The following is a 21,273-nucleotide window of genomic DNA, read 5'->3' as shown; positions in this document are numbered from 1 at the left end:
ATAGGATCCGGTCCAGCTGCTGACCCCCCAGACATGGCCCTGGGTGGTAAGTCCCAGCCCCAGAGGCCAACAGTACCTTTGTGAACTACCAAAAGTATAATTTCAAATACCAAATTTTAGAAATTTAGCCACGAAATATTTGCATAATTCTATGATTTGATTTTTTTAAGCAACATATTACATTGTCACTGAACACAGAAGAGATAAAAGCTTGACTATGGAACACTTAGAGAACTCAACTCTCTGACCAAAACAAGGCTGCTTACCCCATTGTGCTTCCCTTGGCTCTGGGAATGAGCAAAGGAAATACAGGGGAGAGGCATTTGGAACTTTTAAATAACAGATAACATCGTCTTTCCCTGATGATTTAGAAGCAAGCGGAACAAGAAGGCATCAAGCTGTTACAGACAGTGCTAGGAGCCCGTCTTAGAGTAGAGGACATGCTGCAAGTCCAGACATGCTGCACTTTGTAAACTGTCAATACCTTCAAAGGGAGCGTAAAAGGAAACAGCGTTTTTTTAAAGTGGTGCACAGTGCTTCATACCTGCCCTCCTAGAACTTGGAGGTGGAAGCAGGAGCATCAGGAATTCAGGAACATCCTCCGCTACGCAGAAGTTTGGCCAGCTGAGGCTCTGAAAGACACCATCTCGAACAAAACACGACTTGTGTAAGGGGCTGGGCCTGGTGCTCAGTGGCAAAGCACCTGCCTAACTCGCCCAAGGCTCTGAGTTCAGGCTCTAAACACAGGGAAAATAAAGTTAAATTTAAATGTATTTTTGTAATTGTTTGAATTGACCCAACAATTCCAAGGACTCTCTCTGTGAAAATAAGTAGTTAAGTCCTGGATATTTTTTTGCATTATTACTTGCAACAACAACAATAAAAAGCAATACTTAGATATAATATTAAGCAAATGATATTCCTGTAATATGGAATACTATGAAGGCATTAGTGTAAAATTAAAAGTTTGTGGCTTTCTTGGCCTGAGAGGATAGGTATAACAGTAGGTAGGTGTCAAGGCTTCAAAGAAACCTTGTACACTAACTCATTTCTAAGAATTCATCATCATACAAAAATCAAACAGATTCCTGGTTTTTAGCACAGTGATGGATTCTACAGTAAAACACTAGCATAATGAAGGCCTACTGGATGGGATTGGCTAAGTATATATTGCTACCACCACTTAATAGGGCCAGACAGGCTTGAACGTTACACTGTCAGTTTATCTGTGGTACATAGAAAGCTAAACTATACTATTAATAGAAAAAGAGTTAATGTGGGATTCTACCTTTGAAAATCTATAGAAAACGTGCCCTCTTCATGTAACCATCTTTGATTCTCTTCAAGCCTTGCATTGATTGGAGGAGACTTACACAATGGAGGACAGTCTATTTCATTAAATTCCACCAATGCAAAAGTTAATGCAAAACACACTGCTCAAAGAAGCATCCTGAGTATTGGACCACACATCTGAGCACCCTACAGCCCAGACAATTTGATGCATGAAATTAACTATCAAAATGTATAAGGATATGGATACATACATATCCGTGTGTGTGTGTGTGTGTGTGTGTGTGTGTGTGTGTGTGTGTGTGTGTGTATGAAGATGAGAAAAACAAAGAAAAGCAAGGTCACAATAAACGGCAGTCATTTGAGTTGAAGGAGGCCAGAAGGCAATTTGGGAAGGGCACAATGGTCTGAGCCCTAGCTCTCATTTCAGATAGTGTGTCCCTTATCTAAAAATAATTCGATAGACATTTACAACCCAGCCGGACTGATGGTAAGTATGCATGTAAGGGACTGACTGTGTGCACATGAGATTCCAAGTTACTTCCCTCTCTCTTTATACTTTAACTTTCAACATCTTCTATGTTCCCATGACAACAATGTGTTTCTTCTGTAATCAGTGCATAATGTTGCCTTTGAAAAGCTCCATTGGTACATGGGGAGGCTTATCAGCTAAGCACCAAAACCTGGTATTTGGAACTGGAGCCTGTGCACTCACCAGGTCAGACAGGCCACTGTTTTTATTTCAATAGAGAAGGTTCAGCCTTGAATTTCTCATTTGGGTTTTACTTACTTATTGGAAGTACAGTAAGCCTAAGGCTTGTTTGAGAATTCTTGTGTCTTCTTTTATTTTCATTATCTTACATATTTGAGTGCATAGCATCACCTTCACCCCTATGCATGAAGGTAGCTGCTTAACAATGCTTATTTTTCAGCCATTAAAAAAACCCACATGTGCCAGGCAGTGGTGGTGCATGCCTTTAATCTCAGCTCTTAGGAGGTAGAGCCAGGAGGATCTCTGTGAGTTCAAGGACAGCTTGGGCTACAGAGTGAGTTCCAGGAAAGGCGCAAAGCTACACAGAGAAACCCTGTCTCAAAAAACAAACAAACAAAAAATGTTCCACCCTTCTCAGATTCTCACCCACTAACCTACATCTTCCTGTATTTCCAGAAGAGTCATAAATAAATGTTCCATGTGCCACACTGGTGAAATTTCCTCTTGTCCCCTCTCCCCTTCAGACCTTCTTCGGCTCCTTCTCTTTATAATTTCCTGCCTTCCAACTCTCAGGACCTGAGACTGGTGCTTGCTTTGGGGACCAATTTCATAGCTGTAGGAGAGAGGTTTGTTTACCTCTCATTCGCCCTTGGCTCAGTGATTTTAGTATAACCAACAGGGCGTGAGGAGGCTCTCTGGAGTTCATTGCTCTTCAGCTGGGCCCCGAGCCCCTAGTGATGCTGTATGCCTGCTGGCTCCCCAGGCAGACAGCCTCTTTCTTCCTTCTCAAGGACAGATGGTGTGCTCAGTGGGGGAGTCATCCAACAGATGTGAGCAACTATGTTCAGGTTGTGGGGGGAGAGGCAAAGGCTTCTCCTCCCGGAAACATCTTACGACCTGTTTCCACATCCCAGCATTTAGCAGAGGCCAGTCTTGTTCTGACTAGGGCCACATTTCATATGTAATAGGAGGTGTGGGATTCTGCAGCTGTCTAAAAGGTGGTGGTTTCCAACTCGCTTAGTGCCTCACACTGCTTTTTCAAGATGCTGTTTCTGAGAGAAGGACATTGGATCCTTGCAAAACCACTGTCAACTGTTTGAATCTTAACTGTTACCCATGGGCCCCTGTTTTGAATGGTGCTGTTTTAGGGGCAGTGGAGTCTGTTTTGAGGGAAATGGGGCCTGGCTGGCAGAAGTAGCTCACTAGGGTGGAACTTTGAAGATTATACCTACTTCCGGTCCTGATTTTCTGTTTCCTATTCTGTATATTGTGAACAACACACACACCTAATGCTTTTCCCACCTGACACACTCCTCCACCTGACACACTCCTCCACCTGACACACTCCTCCACCTGACACACTCACCCACCTGACACTCCCCCACCACGCACTTTTCCACCATGTCCCCCCTGCCATGTCTTCCCCACCAAGACTGATTGAAATCTCTCTGAAACTGTGAGCCACAATTCGTGCCCCCAAGTTGTTCCCTCTGATAACAAGAAGCTAATACATTCACATAGCAAGTTCTGGTCTCTTCTATACTGAGGAATGCTAGTTTATTCCAAATCTCTATACTGTAATTCTACTGAAATCTTTGAAGTAGAACATATTTCTTTTTTTTTAAGTGTATGTGTGCATGTGTGTGCGTGTGTGTGTGTGTGTGTGTGTGTGTGTGTCTGTCTGTCTGTCTGTCTGTCTGTCTTCATCCTGAGTGCATTTGTGGAGTCCAGATGTTCACACTTGTTGTCTTTCTTTGTCACTTCCCATCCCATTTTTTTTGAGACAGTTCTTTCACTGAACCTGGAGCCTGCCATTTCCACTAAATTAGCTCTCCAGTGAGCTCCTAAGCTCTGATTGTCTCCACCCTTTAGTGGTAGGATTACAAATACACATGTACCTCTGGGCCTGGTGTCTGACATGGGAGCCTGGGATTCTATTATAGCAGGAACTTTACTCACTAAAACTCTTCCCCAGACCCTGGAACACTTAGTTCACCAGTCACCTTGACTCTCTATACTTTAACAATAGGAAGAGTACTCTTTTAATCCTTCATCCACATTCCCCTTCTCCTATTCCTGTCCATAACATTCTCTATGTAAGATCTATTCCTGCATTGTGTTCAGTCTTTGTGGGGAGGCTGGCTCCCACTTTTTCCCAGGGTACTCTTGAGGAGAGAAGGGTAAGAAATATTTAGATAGAAAGACAGTGTGGAGAAGACAGGCAGAAATGCAGGATAGCTTCCAGAGGACCTGGACCAATATCCACCAGCCCCTTCTGTCTCTTCTAAAGGGCTTTTCATAGGAATGCCAAGGGGTGGAGCGAAAAACCTCCCCCCAGCACAGCCAAGTGCAGACCCTTCCAAACACCTAATGCAGCCCTGCTGGGTAAAGCAAGCTCAGATCTCACTAGGAAACCTCTGTGGGCCCCCACAAGTCTTCAGATTTTGCAATGCATTGTTTGGTCCTCAGAAACTATTTGGGAATATCTACTGACAAATGTTCCCATAACTGATCTGCACAGACATCATCAAGGATTTTCCTTGTCCTTCACCCACCGCAGGTGTGATCTGGAACTCCCACTGAGGATTAAATTTGGGACTTTACTTCTCTGTCTGCCCAACTTCTAGGGCCTTGCAATCAAGCCCTCCCATTCTTATGTTCCTGGTTCTTTGTTGATCAGCCCTTCCTTCCTCTGTTACAGAAGCTTTGGAGACAGGAAAAATCACGGTTTCCTGCTTTGCTTGTTTATTATGTTTAATTAACTTCTCTGTGGTGAGTTCTATGTTTACTGGCCAGTATGATATCCATCTTTTAAAACGTAATCTCCAACCGTGCTTGGTTCTAAAATATCTAATGTATTAGATCTGGTTTCTGTGATTCTCTCTCTCTCTCTCTCTCTCTCTCTCTCTCTCTCTCTCTCTCTCTCTCTCTCACACACACACACACACACACACACACACACACACACACACACAGGACTCCTATATATTACCCCAAAAGCAATTCACCAAGTGGTGGTGGGTTGTGAATTCTTGTGCACCAAAACAAGTATGAAGAGAAACCAAAAGAGAAAACTATGGTGGGTGGGTTAAATTTCAACCCATAATAAAAATGTTTACTCTAATACACCAAAAATTGTCATGTTTTTAGGGGCTTTCATTTGGGGCGAACTAGGCAACTGGCCACAGATGTCATAGATGCTGGGATGTTGATTTTGTATGGAAAGGGATGTGGATGTGGGTGAACTCACATGAGAATGTTCATGAGGGTCGAAGATTGACATCAGAGTCTTCAATCATTTCTATTTATTTAGACAAGTCCTCACTGAACCTCAAACTTGTCATTTCAGCTAGACTGACTAGCCAGCAAGGCCCCAGGATCTGCCTGTCCCCACTCCTCAGTGCTGGGGTACAGGCACAACACCACAACATCAGCTTTTTAAAAACATGGATGCTGGGGATCCAGACTCAGGTCTACATGCTTGTACGCTGGGTACTCTGCCCAACGAGCTTGCTTCCCAGCCCTGTCATGTGTTCGACCTACATCACAGAAGGAGTCTGGTCTTCTGGAATATGGTTCTCACTGTGAAAGCAATCATAGTCAAGGACTTGAGGAACTAATTCAGTACCACCTCATCCAGCAAGCAGCATCCAGAGCCAATGAACTATGGCTGCCCACTATTTCTGATCTCTAAATTGCCTGGATTCTTTTGACTTTAAGTGTGGAAAGTCTAATTCAAAATGACTGAAAGATAAAGAAAAGGAAACAATTAGATTGGCATGTGGAGAAATCCCAGAAAGAGGTAGCTTCAGATGCTGGCTGGATTACAGGGCGGGTCCCCCCTTTCCCTCTCTTACTTCTGCTTCTTTCTCTTCGGGGGTCCAGGCTTGAGTTCTTACCTCATAGAAGCAGAAAGGCTGCCAACAGCTGCTGGCTTCAGCCTCTCTCTCATCAATTCCAGTTGGAAAAGCTTGCCTCTCTCCAATGTTCTTTTTTAAAGGTTTGGGATTAAGTCTCACTGTCTGAGTCATACTCTGGCCCTCTGAAACAGTTGCAAGTGTGTCTCGGGTGCAGCACAAGTGTGACGTTTGCGGGTGCTGCCATCAATCTTGCATTTGATAACAGACACGAATCGTGCTAAGGAATTGACCCTTTCTCCCCTCAGCTAAGGTGACTTAGGGTTAGTCCAAAGTTGAAAATTAGCACATCCATCTTTATCTCTAGCTACAGTTCAGAACCAGATGCCAGGTTTAGCTCAAGACTGGAGGAGCGGCGCCTGTCTAACTGAGGAGAGATGGCTGAAGAATAGGAATTGCTGACTGGGTCTGGGGATATGACTCAGTGCTTAAGAGTACTTGCTGGCCTTGGGGAGGACCTGGCCATGCACGTGCACATGAACACACACACACACACACACACACACACACACACATGCACGCACACACGCACGCATACATGCACGCACACACATAGGCACACTCAGCACAAATAATGCAAATAAAGTAACTCTTGGAGTTGGAGAGATGTCTCAGCAGTTAAGAGCACTTGTTGCTCTTCCAGAAGACAGGAGTTGGTTTCCCAGTATACAACTGACTGGAACTTCCAGTTCCAGGGGTCCAATACCTTTCTCTAGCCTCTACAGGCAGTCATATGTGTGTGGCATATATAGACACCAACACACACACATATGTTGTAAAAAAAAATAACAATAGTAGTGACATGGAAAGTTCTAGGAGGTGAGATGAGCTCAAAACAGGGTCAAGTCTTGACTATACTTACCTAAACTTTGGGTTCATGGTTAGAACTCCATGAGTATTTGCCAATTTATTGATTTGTTCAGGATAGCAAACCTATCGCCTCTTTAGAATAGGGAGAAGGAAATGTTTGCTTCACTGTAAGATGGGATTTCTCCACTTCAACTCATGGGTTTTGGTTTGATTTCTTTTATTGAAGTACTGGAGATTGAACGCGGGTCCTCCAGCACTCTAGCCAGGTGCTCTACCACTGAGCTACATCGCCAGAGACTGGTAGCTACCAACGATCTCCTTTGTGCCAAGCATTTTTTTTTCTTGGCACTAAAAGGATGGCAGTAAACTGTATAAAATCCCTGCTCTTGGGGAGTTGATAGACTAGTGGAGGTGATGGGCACACACCTCACGAAGCTGAGTAAATAAGTACGACTATCGGGGGCTTGGGAGATAGCTCAGCTGGTAAAGTGCCTGCCCTGTAGGCAGAAAGACGTGAGTTCAGATCCCAGGCATCCGTATAAAAGCCAGGTGCAGTGGCTTTAACCCTGGTGCTGGAGCACAAAAACAGGAGGATCCCTGGAGCTCCCTGGCCGGCCAGCCAGTCAAGCTAAATCAACAGGCTACAGGTTCAAAGACCCTGTCTCGAAAAAATAGAAAAGAAAGAAAAAGTAGTGGGGAGCATGTGTGACTGAGGAAGATACCTGACACTGACTTCCACACACATGCATATGTACAGATACTTGTACAGGTATGTGCATGGGCTGTCATTCCTTGGGCACTATCCACGTTGTTTTTTAAGACAGGATCTCCCACTGGCCTGGAACTCACCAAATAGGCTAGACTGTGTGCCCAACAAGCCCAATGGACTCACCTGCCTCCCAATGCTAGAATTACGAGCATGTACATCTCACTCAGCTTTTTACGTGGGTTTCAGTGATCGAAGGCAGGCTCTCCTTCAACTAAGTTATCTCTCTATCTTCTTTAAGTCTCTCTCTCTCTCTCTCTCTCTCTCTCTCTCTCTCTCTCTCTCTCTCTCTGTGTGTGTGTGTGTGTGTGTGTGTGTGTGTGTGTGTGTGTGTGTGTGAGATATCAACATCTCATCCCCTGCTCCTATCTCCAAATCCAGACCCAGGGTCACAGACAGATTACCTCACAGTTAGAATGGCAAGACTCACTGTCCCTCCTCCCTTGAGCCCACTTTGTTGGAGAGAGCAAGTCAGGGAGTCAGAGAAAAGCAGAACCGAGAACCTCTCCTTGGCATTCAAAAGCTCTCATTGACCTGAAAAGAACTGCTGAGCAGATTGGTTTCCCGTTGGCACTAGGCCCGGATGCTCTGCCCAATGGTAAAATCTATTGATCAAGGACCTGCAAAGTATCCCAGACTCCTTAGCTACTGTGGGTCACAGGAGGGAGAACACTATCCAGGGACCGACAGGTACAGAAGCAGAGATTCACATCCACTGCCTCCTCTGTAGTTACAATGCTCCCACAAAGCTGCCTCCATGCATTCATTCACAGAACTCTGCTGGGCGACATGCCTGTCCTGGCTGGGGAGCTACATGAAGGAAAGAAAGTAGTAGCTTGTCTAAGAAAGAAAGACTCTGTAGGAAAGGCACAGGATTGACATAGAGATCTGAGCCCCACATAAGAGACCAAAATGAGTGTTCACCTAAATACAGAAGTCCCCCAACAGTGGTCCCCTTACTTTTCATTTATTTATATTTTTTGGTTGTGAGCCTAGCCTTTAACGGCTGAGCCATCTCTCAAGTCCACTTTTCATTTATTTAATTACTGATTTTGAGACAGGCTCTCATGTAGCCCAAACTGATCTCAGATTCACCATGTAGCCAAGAATTCACCTTGAATTCTTGATCCTCCAGACTGTACCTCCCAAATACTGGGACTAAAAGCATGTACCACCACATCTAGTTTTATGCAGTGCTGGGGTGGGGGTAAAATCTAGGACTTTCTGCGTCTTAGACAAGCATTCTACCATCTGAAGTACATCCACAGCCTTCACCATTCCTTTTGTTTAAGTGGTTAGAAAGGGTTTTAGACTTCAGTGCTAGGCCCTTACAGTTCCTAACTTTGGGTACATTTAATCTAAACTGTAATCGAAATGCCAGCAAACAGCACTCCTCTGTGCCACTCTTCCTGACCTGTGCATGCTCCTAAGTAGCTGTTTGCGAGCAGCTTCTGATTCAGGGGTGGGGGAATCTGGGGCAGGGTCTAGCAGAGGAAGTGTGGAAAACATAATGGCTCTCCAAGTGGACTCAGACAATTAAAATCCCACCACAGGGGTGCCAACCCCAGGAAAGAGCTCTGCAGAACAAATAATCTTGTGCTAAGAAACCTTGACGCACAGTTCTAAAGTCAAGGCCTCCGGAAAATTCGGACAGGAAAAAGTTCTGCATGTAGCTTGCTCTTTTGGCACAAGCCTCAAAAACTGAAATAAAATACTGCACACTCAAGCGACTTCAAGTAAGTACAGTCATAAGTCATTTACTCAAACAATGAGCAATTTTAATAAGGGCAACAGGAAAAGTTCTAGAAGGAAAGAACACTCCCGAGTTCCATTGTTCTGTGAACACGCCCTCTTAAGCACATTCCCCCCCCCCCGCAGTTGCTGAGTGGGTGTCTGAGGATCGGAACATGAGAAAAAGGTAAAACCAACTTCTTTTTATTCCAGTAAAGAATCAGTGTGATTATTTCATTCTTACATAATGCTGGATGCATGATTCGCAAATGTATTTGCTTGTGCAATGATGCAGAATTTGTGGGGGGTTTTTTAGCCTCCCACCCAAGAGACTAGAAAATATCCATGAGATGAGAGAAGGCTTCTCTGGGCTGGCTTTCTTCTTGGCTTGGGGACTGGCTTGCGGAGACCGTCTGCAATTCATTTAACCTCTTTCTGTTTCTCAGGGCCATTTGCAAAATAGGATGGGGTGGTGGTCCCCAAACTGTTTTTCTGTTTTTCAATGATTAGAAACTATGTAGACCTCGGTGTTGCTAGGAAGGTACATAGACTTTAAAGGCCAGATTCTCCATGAGAGCTTTGTTACACACACAGTAACGGTGACAGTAATATTAATAACAACCATCACATTCAAACATCTGTGCTTAGGACTGTAGTTTTTATTAAGACTTCTTGTTCCTTTAAATGTTCTAGAACTATACAGCAGCAGCTCACACACCAGTGGCCTGAGTGAACCAACAAGGCTTAGAAAAATTACGTAGAACAGATGTGTTTGCTCTCGGAAACATGATCTGAAATCATGATAAACTCCTAAGGAATTACTAAAGGCCCTGTGTGCTCCTTCCACAGTTTCCCAGACTACAGCATCTTATACATCAGAAGTGCACCATCAAAGCCCAGAAATGGACACCGACCCCATACTGGGAACTAGACTCAGACCTCACTGGACCTGAGTGGTTAAAACATTTGGACATTGCTGGTGGTGATGAGCCATTTGCTTTCAATTTGTGCTTGGAGGTGACATGCTTTAGGCAGCTTGAGTTTGCAATCAACAGACCGGTGTTATATTTGTGGTAAATTATTTAATAGCACTGAATCTTGTGTTCTCATTTATAAAATAGAAACAGTATCAATCAAAGAAGCCATTATGAGGAAATACTCTAGTCCAGTGAGTGGCATATATTAAGAATCCCCTGGGCTGTGGAGATGGCTTCAGCAGTTGGTGGAGTGCTTGTAAGTTGCCTTGTAAGCAAGCACAAGGGCCTGGATTCAGTCCCCAGAACTCATAACAAAGCTGTGTGGTGACATGCACTGAGGGAGGCAGACCCAGGCATCTCTGAGGCTTGTTGACCAGGCAGCTTACCCAAGTAAGTAATTTCTAGGTAAAAGTGAGTAGACCCTGTCTCAGAAACAAAGGTGGATCACGTCCTAAAGGCTACCTCAAAGATGATGTGTACATGTACCCACCACACATGTACACACAAACATCCCTAATTCGGAATTTATCAGGGGTGTGTGTGTGTGTGTGTGTGTGTGTGTGTGTGCGCGCGCGCGCGCGCGCGCCAGGGCAAGGTTTCCATGGTGCATGTGACAGTCAGAGGAGAGTCTTAGGTGTGGGCCCTAACCCTTCCACCTTGCATGGTCTCCTGGTTTTTCTTACTCTGTGCATTAGGCTAGCCAGCTCATGAGCTCCTGGAAATTCCCATCTCCACTTCCTGTCTTGCCTTAGGAACACTGGGGTGTTACTGAGTCCAGCTTTTAACGTGTTCTGGAGACTCAGGCCGTCACTCACACAGCAAGTACTTTACCTACTGAGCCGTCTCCTCAGCTCTCGCAGAGTGTTCTAATGGATGAGTTTCAACTCTGGAGAGGTTTCCTTTTAATCACTCCTGTTAGCGGTAGCCATCCCCCACCCAGCCATCTCCCTCCTCTGTACCCTGGCTCCCTGTGGGCTGGCACCCAAGTAGGAGTTGAGGGCTCAGCATGCCTTTCATCTCCTTCTCCTAGCTAGGAGTTGGATCTGGAATAATAGCAAGGTGGCTGTAACCCTAGCGTGAAAAGGTGAGGCTGTCCCTAACAGCTGGCTTTCTTTCTGTCTTCCTGATTATCTGTTGCCTGTATACAGTTTATATATAGTGTAGCTCGGGCCATGGAGGTAACTATCAAACCCACATGGACATTGCCATCTCCAAGTTTGTATTGTGTATCAGAAGAATTTGTTTATGAAAAGTCGACAGACAAGCCCCACCCTTCATTGTCTTTCTGGTGCATTAACTGCCTGCCAACACTTAATAAAATTGCAGCGATGAACCCCCTTTTGGCCTCTTGTTCTGGAAGCAGTTCTCGGCACACCGTGATTCTGGAGCAGATTTCCTCAGAGCTGAGGTCCGCAGCAAGGGGACTGTGAGGGTCACTGCAGTGCTGGTTGGGGATGCATTAGAGGGAATGGGACATGAGGGTTTTTTATGGGGAAACACACAGGCAAGGCTGTAGATAGAAAGGGAACGTGTGGTATTGAAGGTGGCATTCTTTGACTTAGGACAGTCTGGAGATTTGGGCAAAGAGCTCTCTGACTTTGGAACAGAACTGATTTTATTAGAATCTTCTTCTGCTACTGTTTCTTCTCCCTGGATGCCAAGGTGGCAGGAGCTTGACAGGATTCATCACATCACACCCGAAATCAGGAACAGGGAGAAATAGATGCATGCATGTTAGTGCTCAGCTCGTTCTCTCTCTGCCTCTGCCTCTGCCTCTGCCTCTGCCTCTGCCTCTGTCTCTGTCTCTGTCTCTCTTTAATGGTTTTTCGAGACAGGGTTTCTCTGTGTAGTTTTGTGCCTTTTCCTGGATCTCATTCTGTAGACCAGAGCTGGCCTCGAACTCAGGGATTAAAGGCGAGAGCCACCACTGTCCGGCTCTGTTTTCCCTGTCTTATGCACTTCAGAATTCTCCTGCCTAGGGAATGGTGCCACTCACAGTGGGCAGATCTTCCTACCTCAACACAATCCAGATTGTCTCCCACAGACATGCTTATGGGCCAACCCAATACACACACACACACACACACACACACACACACACACACACACACACACACACACACACTGCTTCTTGGTTATAAACAATTGTTCGTTCATGCTGAGTCTCAAGTCCAGCAAAATGTATCTCCCTTACTACAAAATCCCATTGTTACAGTCCCTACTGCAATGCTCCTGAAATAGTCCCACCCACCCCCCTTGTGTTTTAACACGCCATTGAATTTTTTTCATAAAACAAAGGTGAGGAGGGGGAGAAATCACCCTGTGAAAACTTCATTACCCTTCCCTCCCAATGCTATACAAGCAGGATTGAACCTGTGGCGTTGGGCTTTCTGCAATCGGGTTTAGATATTATTATCCTACCGGTAAGACTGGCTGTCAACTCTACCCCGGGGGAAGTCAGAATAGTGGCTCGGACAGCTGCAGGATGGGAGGTCACATCCTAGACTTGATTGCTTCCTTTGGACCCGCAGGTAACCGAGCATGACGTCGAAAGCCTGGGGCCTGCGGGAACCGCTGCGGGGAATGGGAGCCCCAGGGCGCTCAGCGCAGGGGTCGGGGGACGCGGGGAAGGGGGGGGAGACTCCCGCAGCGTGGCGGCCGCCAGATGGCACCACGGGCCCGGGGCCCATGCGCTCCCGCGGGCGCGGGGCGGGGCAGGAAGGGGTTAAGGCGCCGGCAGAGCGGCCGCGGCGGTCGGGGAAGCCCGGCGCGGGGCGCGGAGGAGGGAGCGGCCGGCTGCGGGGCCCCGGCCAATCGGGCGGCTGGCCGGGCGCGCGGAGCCACAGCGCCATGGAAGGAGGCGCGGCGCCCGGCCGCCCGTGACCGAGAGTGGCGAGCCCGAGCGGCCCGCGGCGCCCGCGGCGCGGAGATGAGCAGGTCCGCCGCGCTGCTGCTCTGCCTGCTCGGCTGCCACGTTTGGAAGGCGGTCACCAAGACGCTGCGGGAACCCGGCGCGGGAGCCCAAGGTCGGTGGGCGGCGGCGGCGGCGGCGGGGCCGGGGGGCCGCTTTTGTGTCGCGCCCGGGCCTGGCGCGGCAGCGGTGGCGGCTGGACCCGGGCCGCATTGTGGCGGAGGCCCAGCAGCTCGACCTGCACCGCGGTCCTGCAGCCCCCACGTCGCGATACCCGGGGGGCGGCGCCGCCCCGGGGAACACGCTGGGCCCGCGGCGCAGATGCTCCCTGGGGATCTGGGTGGCACCAGCTGCTCTGGCTGCCGCCTAGGTGGCAGCCTCTGGTGACTCTTCTGCTTACATCCGAGGCGCTTTCCTTTATGCATGACTCGGACACGCGGCTCCATAGCCCCTGCCGCGGGAAAGGGCGACGTGGGGCTCACTGTCCTCTCTGCTTCCCTGCTCGGGGTCCCCGGAGCTCTGGTCCTGGAGTCCCAGCACGAAGCCTGTCCCTTTTGTTGTAGCAGGGAGGGGGGCGACCGCCGCCCTGGGGTGCCCCCTGTGCCCTGGGGACCCTAGGTCTGCTGCCGCAGTTTAGGAAAGTTTCGGGGTCTTCTCCCCCCCACCCCCTTATCCTATGTGGTTTCCAGACCTTTAGGGATTTGTTAGGCAGCCACAGGAATCATCGTGAGAAGAGAAGAGAACTGGAACTGGGAAGCCCTGATCACTAAAAACCATTTCCATGTCTGTCTGTCGCCAGCTCCTGCCTTTTGTCTAATCTTTGGCCTCTTGCAAATCTGCTTTCCAATGGCACAAGTAACGTGGTCACCACCAAGAATGGCCATGCGTTTAAAAAAAAAATCAGAATTTATTTGAGGATAACCCTCAAGCTTCCTTGACATGATTTTGTGGGGACAAAGTCTAGTGTTTCCTCTGTTGCTGGCCTTTTTCTGAGGAGCAGCTATAGGCCGGTAGATGAGCATCTGTGAATCTATCCAGGGCACCTCTTGCCCAGGGTTCATTTGGTTAGGGAGGGGCCTTCACTGGGCTTCTGTGAGCTCCTGCAGGCACTCAGACCCTTGCCAGGATTCCTGATTCCTGGCAGAAAGGTGTGTGCCCTGCTAAGTTAACCCTACTAGCTGAAGGAAGGAGCGCTCCATCCCCAGTATCCTGTGACAGGGGTCCTGCCCCATCCTTCTTCCCCACCCTTTGGAACTTGGGACTAGGGGAACCTTGACTTCCACGCAATATCCTGTTGGTTTCTGTTGACAGTCTGAGTGTAGTTAATGATGCTGAAGGTTTTCATATGCAGTACTTGCTGAATCGCTGGCTGGCATCTTTTAAATGCATTGCTGCACCCGTAGTTGACAGTAAAATATGACCATTAGGAATTGGGTGTGAATTCAGTAATGTATGTTATGGAAAGGAGGCATTGACAAGGTACCAGGAAACCCATAAGCCTCAGTAGGAGGGGGGTACTTACGGCATTAGGTCATCAGTGCTGAATGATAGCCTCTTTCATTTACACCCCACTGCTTTTTGAATCAGCTATTTTAATGAATGATATTTGTGCCTCAATGAGGCCATTATTTCTGAGGGCAGGTTGGGTGTTTTGTTTTGTAGTTGAAATAGCAATACCTGGAAATAATGAATTCATGAATTTATAAAATAGGAAAAGGCATGGCTTCAATTGAAAAAAAAAATCATGGAGGGGGAAAAAAACCTACTGGTTTCAGGTCTAAGACCATGTTTTTATTAAGGTCTTACTGCTAAATCCCTGGAAATGGAATTTCCATGAAGCAAAAGAGAAATGACCAGCCTGTGAGACGATTTATGCTCTGTCTCAGTACATCCTAGAGTTTCAATGGAAGATGGATACTGTTGCCTTTGGATTTCTTTCTTGGTTTGCTGTTTCCGGTAAAGGTGGTGTTTTAAGGTGTCAGTATCAACACTTGTAATCAGAAGTCTCTGTCGCACCACCTGGTCCCTGGATTTGAGCTAGTGGATCTTTCAGGAAATGGACAATTTCTCTTGTCATTTGAGGGTACTTTTAACATGCCAAGTTCTTCAAAGCTTCTTGATGTCTGTCATTCTCCTAACATAGTTAATCGATTCATGTTTTCTCTGCCGCCTAGATCTGAATACAAGCAAGACAAGCACTAGATCTGATTTCACTGTGCATATGTAAGCCAAGTGTGAACTTGTGTGGCACGTAGAGTCGGTGCTGGTGGGGAAAAGTTGAAGATATTGAACTGTACACCACAGTGTAGCCTGAGGTCCTCTTATCTGCGTGTGTTTTAGGAAGTTTGTATACTTCCTCTGAAATCCAATTTGTAAGAGCTTTGCTTTTATTTCAGAAATGAGCTTGAATTATAGCTTGAACAAACTCTGTATAGAAACAGGGCTTGGCTATTATTTCAGGAAACCTACCGAAACCTCAGACATACAGAAACCATCCACTCTAGGATGACAGCCAGTTCCCAGGACTCATCAGTACCTCCTTTAGTAAGTGTACCTTGTGATATCTGGGGAAGCGAGCATCGGCAACGTTTCCTGCTATTTCTTTGCTCTTTAAACATTCGTGATAAAATTCAAGGGTTGGCTTCCGTTGCTGAAGCTGCTTTGAGTCTGCAGAGTGACTTACACAATGCAACAGTTAGTGGCCATGTGACCGACTGGCCGCGACTGTAAACTCTCTCTAGAACATGACTGGATGTTTTTAGATGTTTCCTCCGCATTGTACCGCAGTACACAGTATCATTTTGTGGGAACTGTACAGAAGGCATTATTTCAAAGAGTTGACTAACAACTCTGTGCCTCTTACAAAACCACACTGAGGGGACTGATAGAAGATTCTTCTCCAAGGATGAGCTGTGCAGATGTACTACTACCGGGATGTCATTTTGAAGTCCAATGCCATTGGGTGAAGGACTTAGTGCTCACTCTTGTCATAGGGCCTTTATTTTGTTATTATCGGACAGAAAGGTATTTTATAGTGATATATTAACTTTTCCTTCATCTCAGAAAATCTACCATCTGCTGGAACATTTGAGTGAATGTTTGGCTGCTTCTCTTTCCAAGAGGCCTCTTCTTTACCGAACTTGAACTTCAGTTCAGAATACTGTGTTCAGTTGAAAGACAGGGAAGCAATGGATGGTGGGTGGGGAACTCTCACGAAGAGCAGCCAACAAGCTACACTCCTTCCTTAACTTAAGACTTAATTTCTAAATACAACTCATGGGCTCACATTTGGGAACACGGACGAGTTGGACATACCATGCCCACTGGGTTTCAAAAGGAGGATTATTTTTTCTTCCTTACCCTTCTACATCTTACAATCTAGTTGGAAAATAAATGAACTAGAAGATATCACTGACATCCTTTTTATGTAATTAGCCAAGAATCTGTGGAGTAAAGTGAAGTAGTCACGTGACAGAAAGGCTAGCTTCTGGCAGTCTGCCATGTTACTTCTAGGTATGTTCGTCTACCCACAGTGCTCAGGGGAGGTTGTATTAAGGACAACATAAGCGCACAACACCTCACTCCATGCTCTCAGAATTGCAGAGTTGGGCAGAAGAAGGCTTTTGGACATCAGATAATTTGAGCCGCTAAAGCATAGACTAGGCAGTACTGGTACCGTAGTGATTTCCAGTCTCTGTTTAAGGCCACAACTCTGGAGCCAGTTAGGGAAAGCTATGTTATATTGGGCAATCTAGTTGGGAGGGTAAGATTGTCAAATGTACGTCTAATGTAGTCATCAAATATTTTAAAACCCTTTATTTTTCATAAAATATAAAAGGACAACCTCCTTGTGAAAACTACAAGATGGGTCGGAATTGTGGAAAGTCACAACTAGAGCAGAAAAAGGACGCCTGGGGGACAGATGCTTTGCAAGTGAGTTCGTTACAGCTGGTGTCACTGGACCATCCTGTCTGTTCAGTTCTCTCCCACAGGAAAGAAGTCTGAGTTCAAGGAGGAGGGACACACCTATTTTTAAATCCAATGAGTACCCTCATTTGCTTAGACTTGCTTTCTTGAGCATAGGGTTTGAATAGAAAAAAAAAATACTGAATTTGTGATGGGATGGGAACACGATTTTCTTAATGTCATCCTGGCAGAGCTGAACGGAAGACACTGGACACTGGTTAAAGCTGTCCCGTGTCCCTCGGGTGACTCACATCAGTAAGGCTTCAGATTTCAAAGCCAGGATGAGTCGCCCAGCCTCAGTGGACGGGGGTTTCGGCTCTGTGGAGTAGGGTTGTGCTCTGGTCATTCATTTGCACCACCATACTGTCATGAAAAAGAGTCTGACCAGAGGTATTTCCTAATCTCACAGAAGAAATTAAACCTTGTGGGCACTGTGTCTTGATATTTTCTTAGTAGTAATGTTTGCTGTTTTGTTAATTACTTATTGACCATTATTATCATATTACGAGTAATTTAGATGAGGCCTTTTTTGGGTCATCGGTTATACTTTCTTATTCATAAAGTTTTAGAAGGTGGGCTTATAAAATTTAGACGCAGAGAAGGCGTCCGAGGGCTTGTGTGATTAGGTTGGACCTGCAGGCTAATTTGTGATCTGAACTCTCTTACCTTTGTGACTTTCTCTTTGTACCTCTGCAGCCCCTGTTTCACTAAAAAAAAAAAAAAGTGCCTGTATGTGTAGTGTATGTATGTATATGTTTGTGTGTGTGCACATGTGTGGAGGTCAGAGGCCAACATTAGGTGTCTTCTTCAATGGCTTGCCACCTTATTTTTTGAGGCAGGGTCTCTCACTGAACCTGGAGCTCACTGCGTCAGCGAGAGCGGCTGGCCAGCGAGCCCCTGGAATCTGCCCGTCTCTACCCTTCCAGTTCTGAAGTTACTGACACATGCTGCCACGTCTCGCTTTTTGCACGGCTTCTGTGCATCCAGACATCAGGTCCTCAAGCCTGTCTGACAGGCACGCTACCCACTGAGCCACCTCCTCGCTTTGCCGTGACGTATTTGGAGAGTCCAGAGATAAAGGTGTGGGTGTAGGGTGGCACCATCTATGGTATAGGTTGGGCCATGGCTGCTCCAGGGAGTGGAGACTGACCACCCTGATACTAGGCCTTTCGCAGAAGGAGGGAAGTGCCAGGTTAGTGACTAGAATGCCTGTCAGAATCAACTTAAGCAAAGAGAGGTTTATGTTGGCTCATGATCCCTGAGAGATTGAAACCATTATGTTGGGGTAGGTCTAGCAGAGCCACTCGGTCTGTGGCAGTGGGGGTGTGACATGCTGTGCCCATCATGGTAGACCAGAAGGAGGGGTACTTAGACTGGAAGCAACTGGCTGGCCTATAACCTTCAAAGACCCCTGCCCCCAAGGGCTCCATAGCCTGTCAGGTCAACATGGCCACTAACAAGCTTTCGGAACATGAGCCTAAGGGGTCATTTTAGGTTCAAGGCATAACTGCTAAGCACATGTGTTCTCCACAATTCTCAGGAAGGGTTTGGGGCAGGTGAATTTAGAACTTGGCACAGGCGCACATGAGAAAAACATAAGGCGGCTTATGGAATACCAAAAGCTGTGTGTGGAAGTGCTACATTCAAAACGGAATTTTCAATTTCTGACCTGAGAACTTAGAGTGGGGCTTTTTAAAGAATAGCTGTGATTTATTAAATTCTTCCAGTTGTAAATATTTATGGTATTTCCATCACACTTAGTATTTTACCAGTGTATTAGAACACAGGTCCTCTCACAGGGAACAATAGTAGTGATAGGCTAACATGGGTTAGGTGCTTGCTACCACATGAAGGAATCTCGTGAGCTATCATGTGAGGCCCCAAGGATTCACCCGTCTCTGTCCCCCCAGCTCTGAGGTTACACATGGCAACCAATACACCCAGGCTCTTTTTATGGGTTCTGGGGACTGAACTCAGGGCCTCATTGATATAAAGAACTTTGCCACCCAAGCCATCTCTCCAGCCCCTCGATGTATCATTTTCTTTAATTAAGAATGTACATCATTCTCCTTTTATGGGAAAAGAATGTGGCACACAGAGACAGCAAACCACTTCCCCCAAATCACACAGTAATTCTTAGTGTCCACTGTGAAGGAGGTTGTCTCCCCTTCACCCTCAGACTGTGTTGCTGTATGCTTGGGGACAGGGATCAGATATAATTTTATGCAAGTCCGATCATCATAGTATTATAAGAGGTTCTGAATGGCACAGATCATTTTTATGAAGACAGACAACAGTATCGTCCGTGTGGCCCCTCTTTGACCTATCGACACTGACCTCCAACAGACATTGGCTGAGCAGCTCCTGAGAGCAAAGCTTGGATCCAGATGTGGAGAACAGATAAGAAACTCATATAAATAGCTCTCAGGGGCCCTTGAGGGAGGTCTGTAAAGCAGGGTGGGATTGTGGGTTGGGAGAATCTTCTGGCTTGGTTTCAAAGGCCATTAGTGCTTCACAAACTGTTTTCATAATAAGAGAAACGTGTTTGAACCCAGCGGTTGTGGGGGAGGGGGTCGGGAAAGACGTGGTCCTGTGGAAAGTTTTCAGGTTGGGTCCCTGGAGCTTAATGAGATGCCTTTCTCTCTGCAGAATACGGGGAAACTTTCTTCTGCTGCGTGTGTGAAATACCGCTTTCATCAGTGTTTGGGTATACTTGCAAAAGCTTAACCTTTTTCTTTCTGAAACAATATTTCTACTTCTCTCTTGCTTGTAAAATGACCCAAAAATTAATTTTTATAAAAATGTTGGTTTTAGGTAACAAAATCGTTTTCTAACCTGTTTCATGGAAACATTTAACAAAAAAAAAAGGGGGGGGGAGAATTTTGTAGTGCGTCCTCAAACACACTAGATTCTACAGCTGATGTCCTGCTGAATTTGTTTTATTTATCTATTTATTGATACGTTGTTCTCTCTATCCATTAATCTTGATTTTTTTCAAATGCATTTTTAAACATCTTGGCTATCAGTAATCTTTTCCCCAAGTTCTTCAGCATGTACATCATTAGAGCAGAGTATTTTTTTCCTCATAGGCAAATTTACATATGAGGAAATGTATGATTTGGCTAACATTTGTGAACACCTGTGCACCTCAAGCCCCTTTCAAAGTATAAAATATTATCATCACTCCAGGAAGTCCCCTCATTCCTTGTCCCAGCAAGTCCCTGTCCCATAGTTCTTACATTTTTCCTACCATAGATCATTTTGTTGTTGTTTTTCTAGATCTTTAAGTAAATGAGGCTGGAGAGAATGTATGTCTGCTATTCATCAGAACAATTTTGAGGTCTACCCACATTGTAGATGATAGCAACACAGTCAATTTTTTCTTTATTGCCAGTTTTCCATTCTATAACTACTGTGGATTGTTCATCCATTCTTCTGCTGAATGGGTACTTGTCCTGGCTAGTTTTAGGTCCACTTGACCCAAGATAGAGTTATCTGAAGGCAGGAAACCTCAGCTGGGAAAATGCCTCCATAAGATCCGGCTGTAAGGCACTATCTTAATTAGTGATTGATGGAGGAGGGCCCAGCCCATGGTAGGTGGTGCTATCTCTGAGCTGATTGTCCTGGGTTCTATAAGAAAGCAGATTGGGCAAGCCATGAGGAGGAAGCAAGCCAGTAAGCAGCACCCCTCCATGGCTTCAGGATCAGCTCCTGCCCCCAGGATCCTTCCCGGTTTGAGTTCCTGTCCTAAATTCCTTCAATAATAGACTCCAAAGCGTAAGTCGAATAACCCCTTTCCTCCCCAACTTGCTTTCGGTCGGTCGAAGTGTTTCCTTGCAGCAATAGAAACCCTAAGGTAGTACTCGAGTCATTTCTAGCTCTGTCTGTAAATGTGGTTTTGATGAACATTTCACACAGTTCTTTGGTGCACATAGTTGTCATTTCCCTTGAGACTATACTTAGAAGTCACTGGGTGGATGGCTCAGTTGATGAAGTATTTGCCAAGGACCCAAGTTTGGTCCCCAGAACCAACATAAAAATATATGTAATTATGATTCCAGAGCAGGGGAGGTGGAGACAGGATGCTCTCTGGGTTTTGCTGGCCAGCCAGCCTAGACCAGCCAGTGAGCTTTAGCCCAGTGAGAGATCCTTTCTCAAAGAAAGTGAATGATGTTCCTGAAAATGACACCCAA

At 46.1% G+C, this 21,273-nt stretch overlaps 1 protein-coding gene across 1 annotated transcript in view; it reads left to right on the top strand.

The window, feature by feature from the left end:
* The first annotated feature begins 12,981 nt into the window (after nucleotides 1-12,981).
* Nucleotides 12,982-21,273, top strand: part of Fam171a1 (family with sequence similarity 171 member A1) — a 126,593-nt gene continuing 118,301 nt past the window's right edge. Inside the window, exon 1 of the mRNA XM_028862781.2 lies at nucleotides 12,982-13,229. Coding sequence (XP_028718614.1) covers nucleotides 13,133-13,229 — 97 coding nt within the window. The 5' untranslated portion in view covers nucleotides 12,982-13,132. The remainder of the gene's footprint in view (nucleotides 13,230-21,273) is intronic.

This window comes from Peromyscus leucopus, chromosome 5, assembly GCF_004664715.2.
Source record: "Peromyscus leucopus breed LL Stock chromosome 5, UCI_PerLeu_2.1, whole genome shotgun sequence".
Classification (NCBI taxonomy): domain Eukaryota; kingdom Metazoa; phylum Chordata; class Mammalia; order Rodentia; family Cricetidae; genus Peromyscus; species Peromyscus leucopus.
Note: the sequence above shows the minus strand (reverse complement) of the source record. Positions and strands in the feature narration are given on the sequence as shown.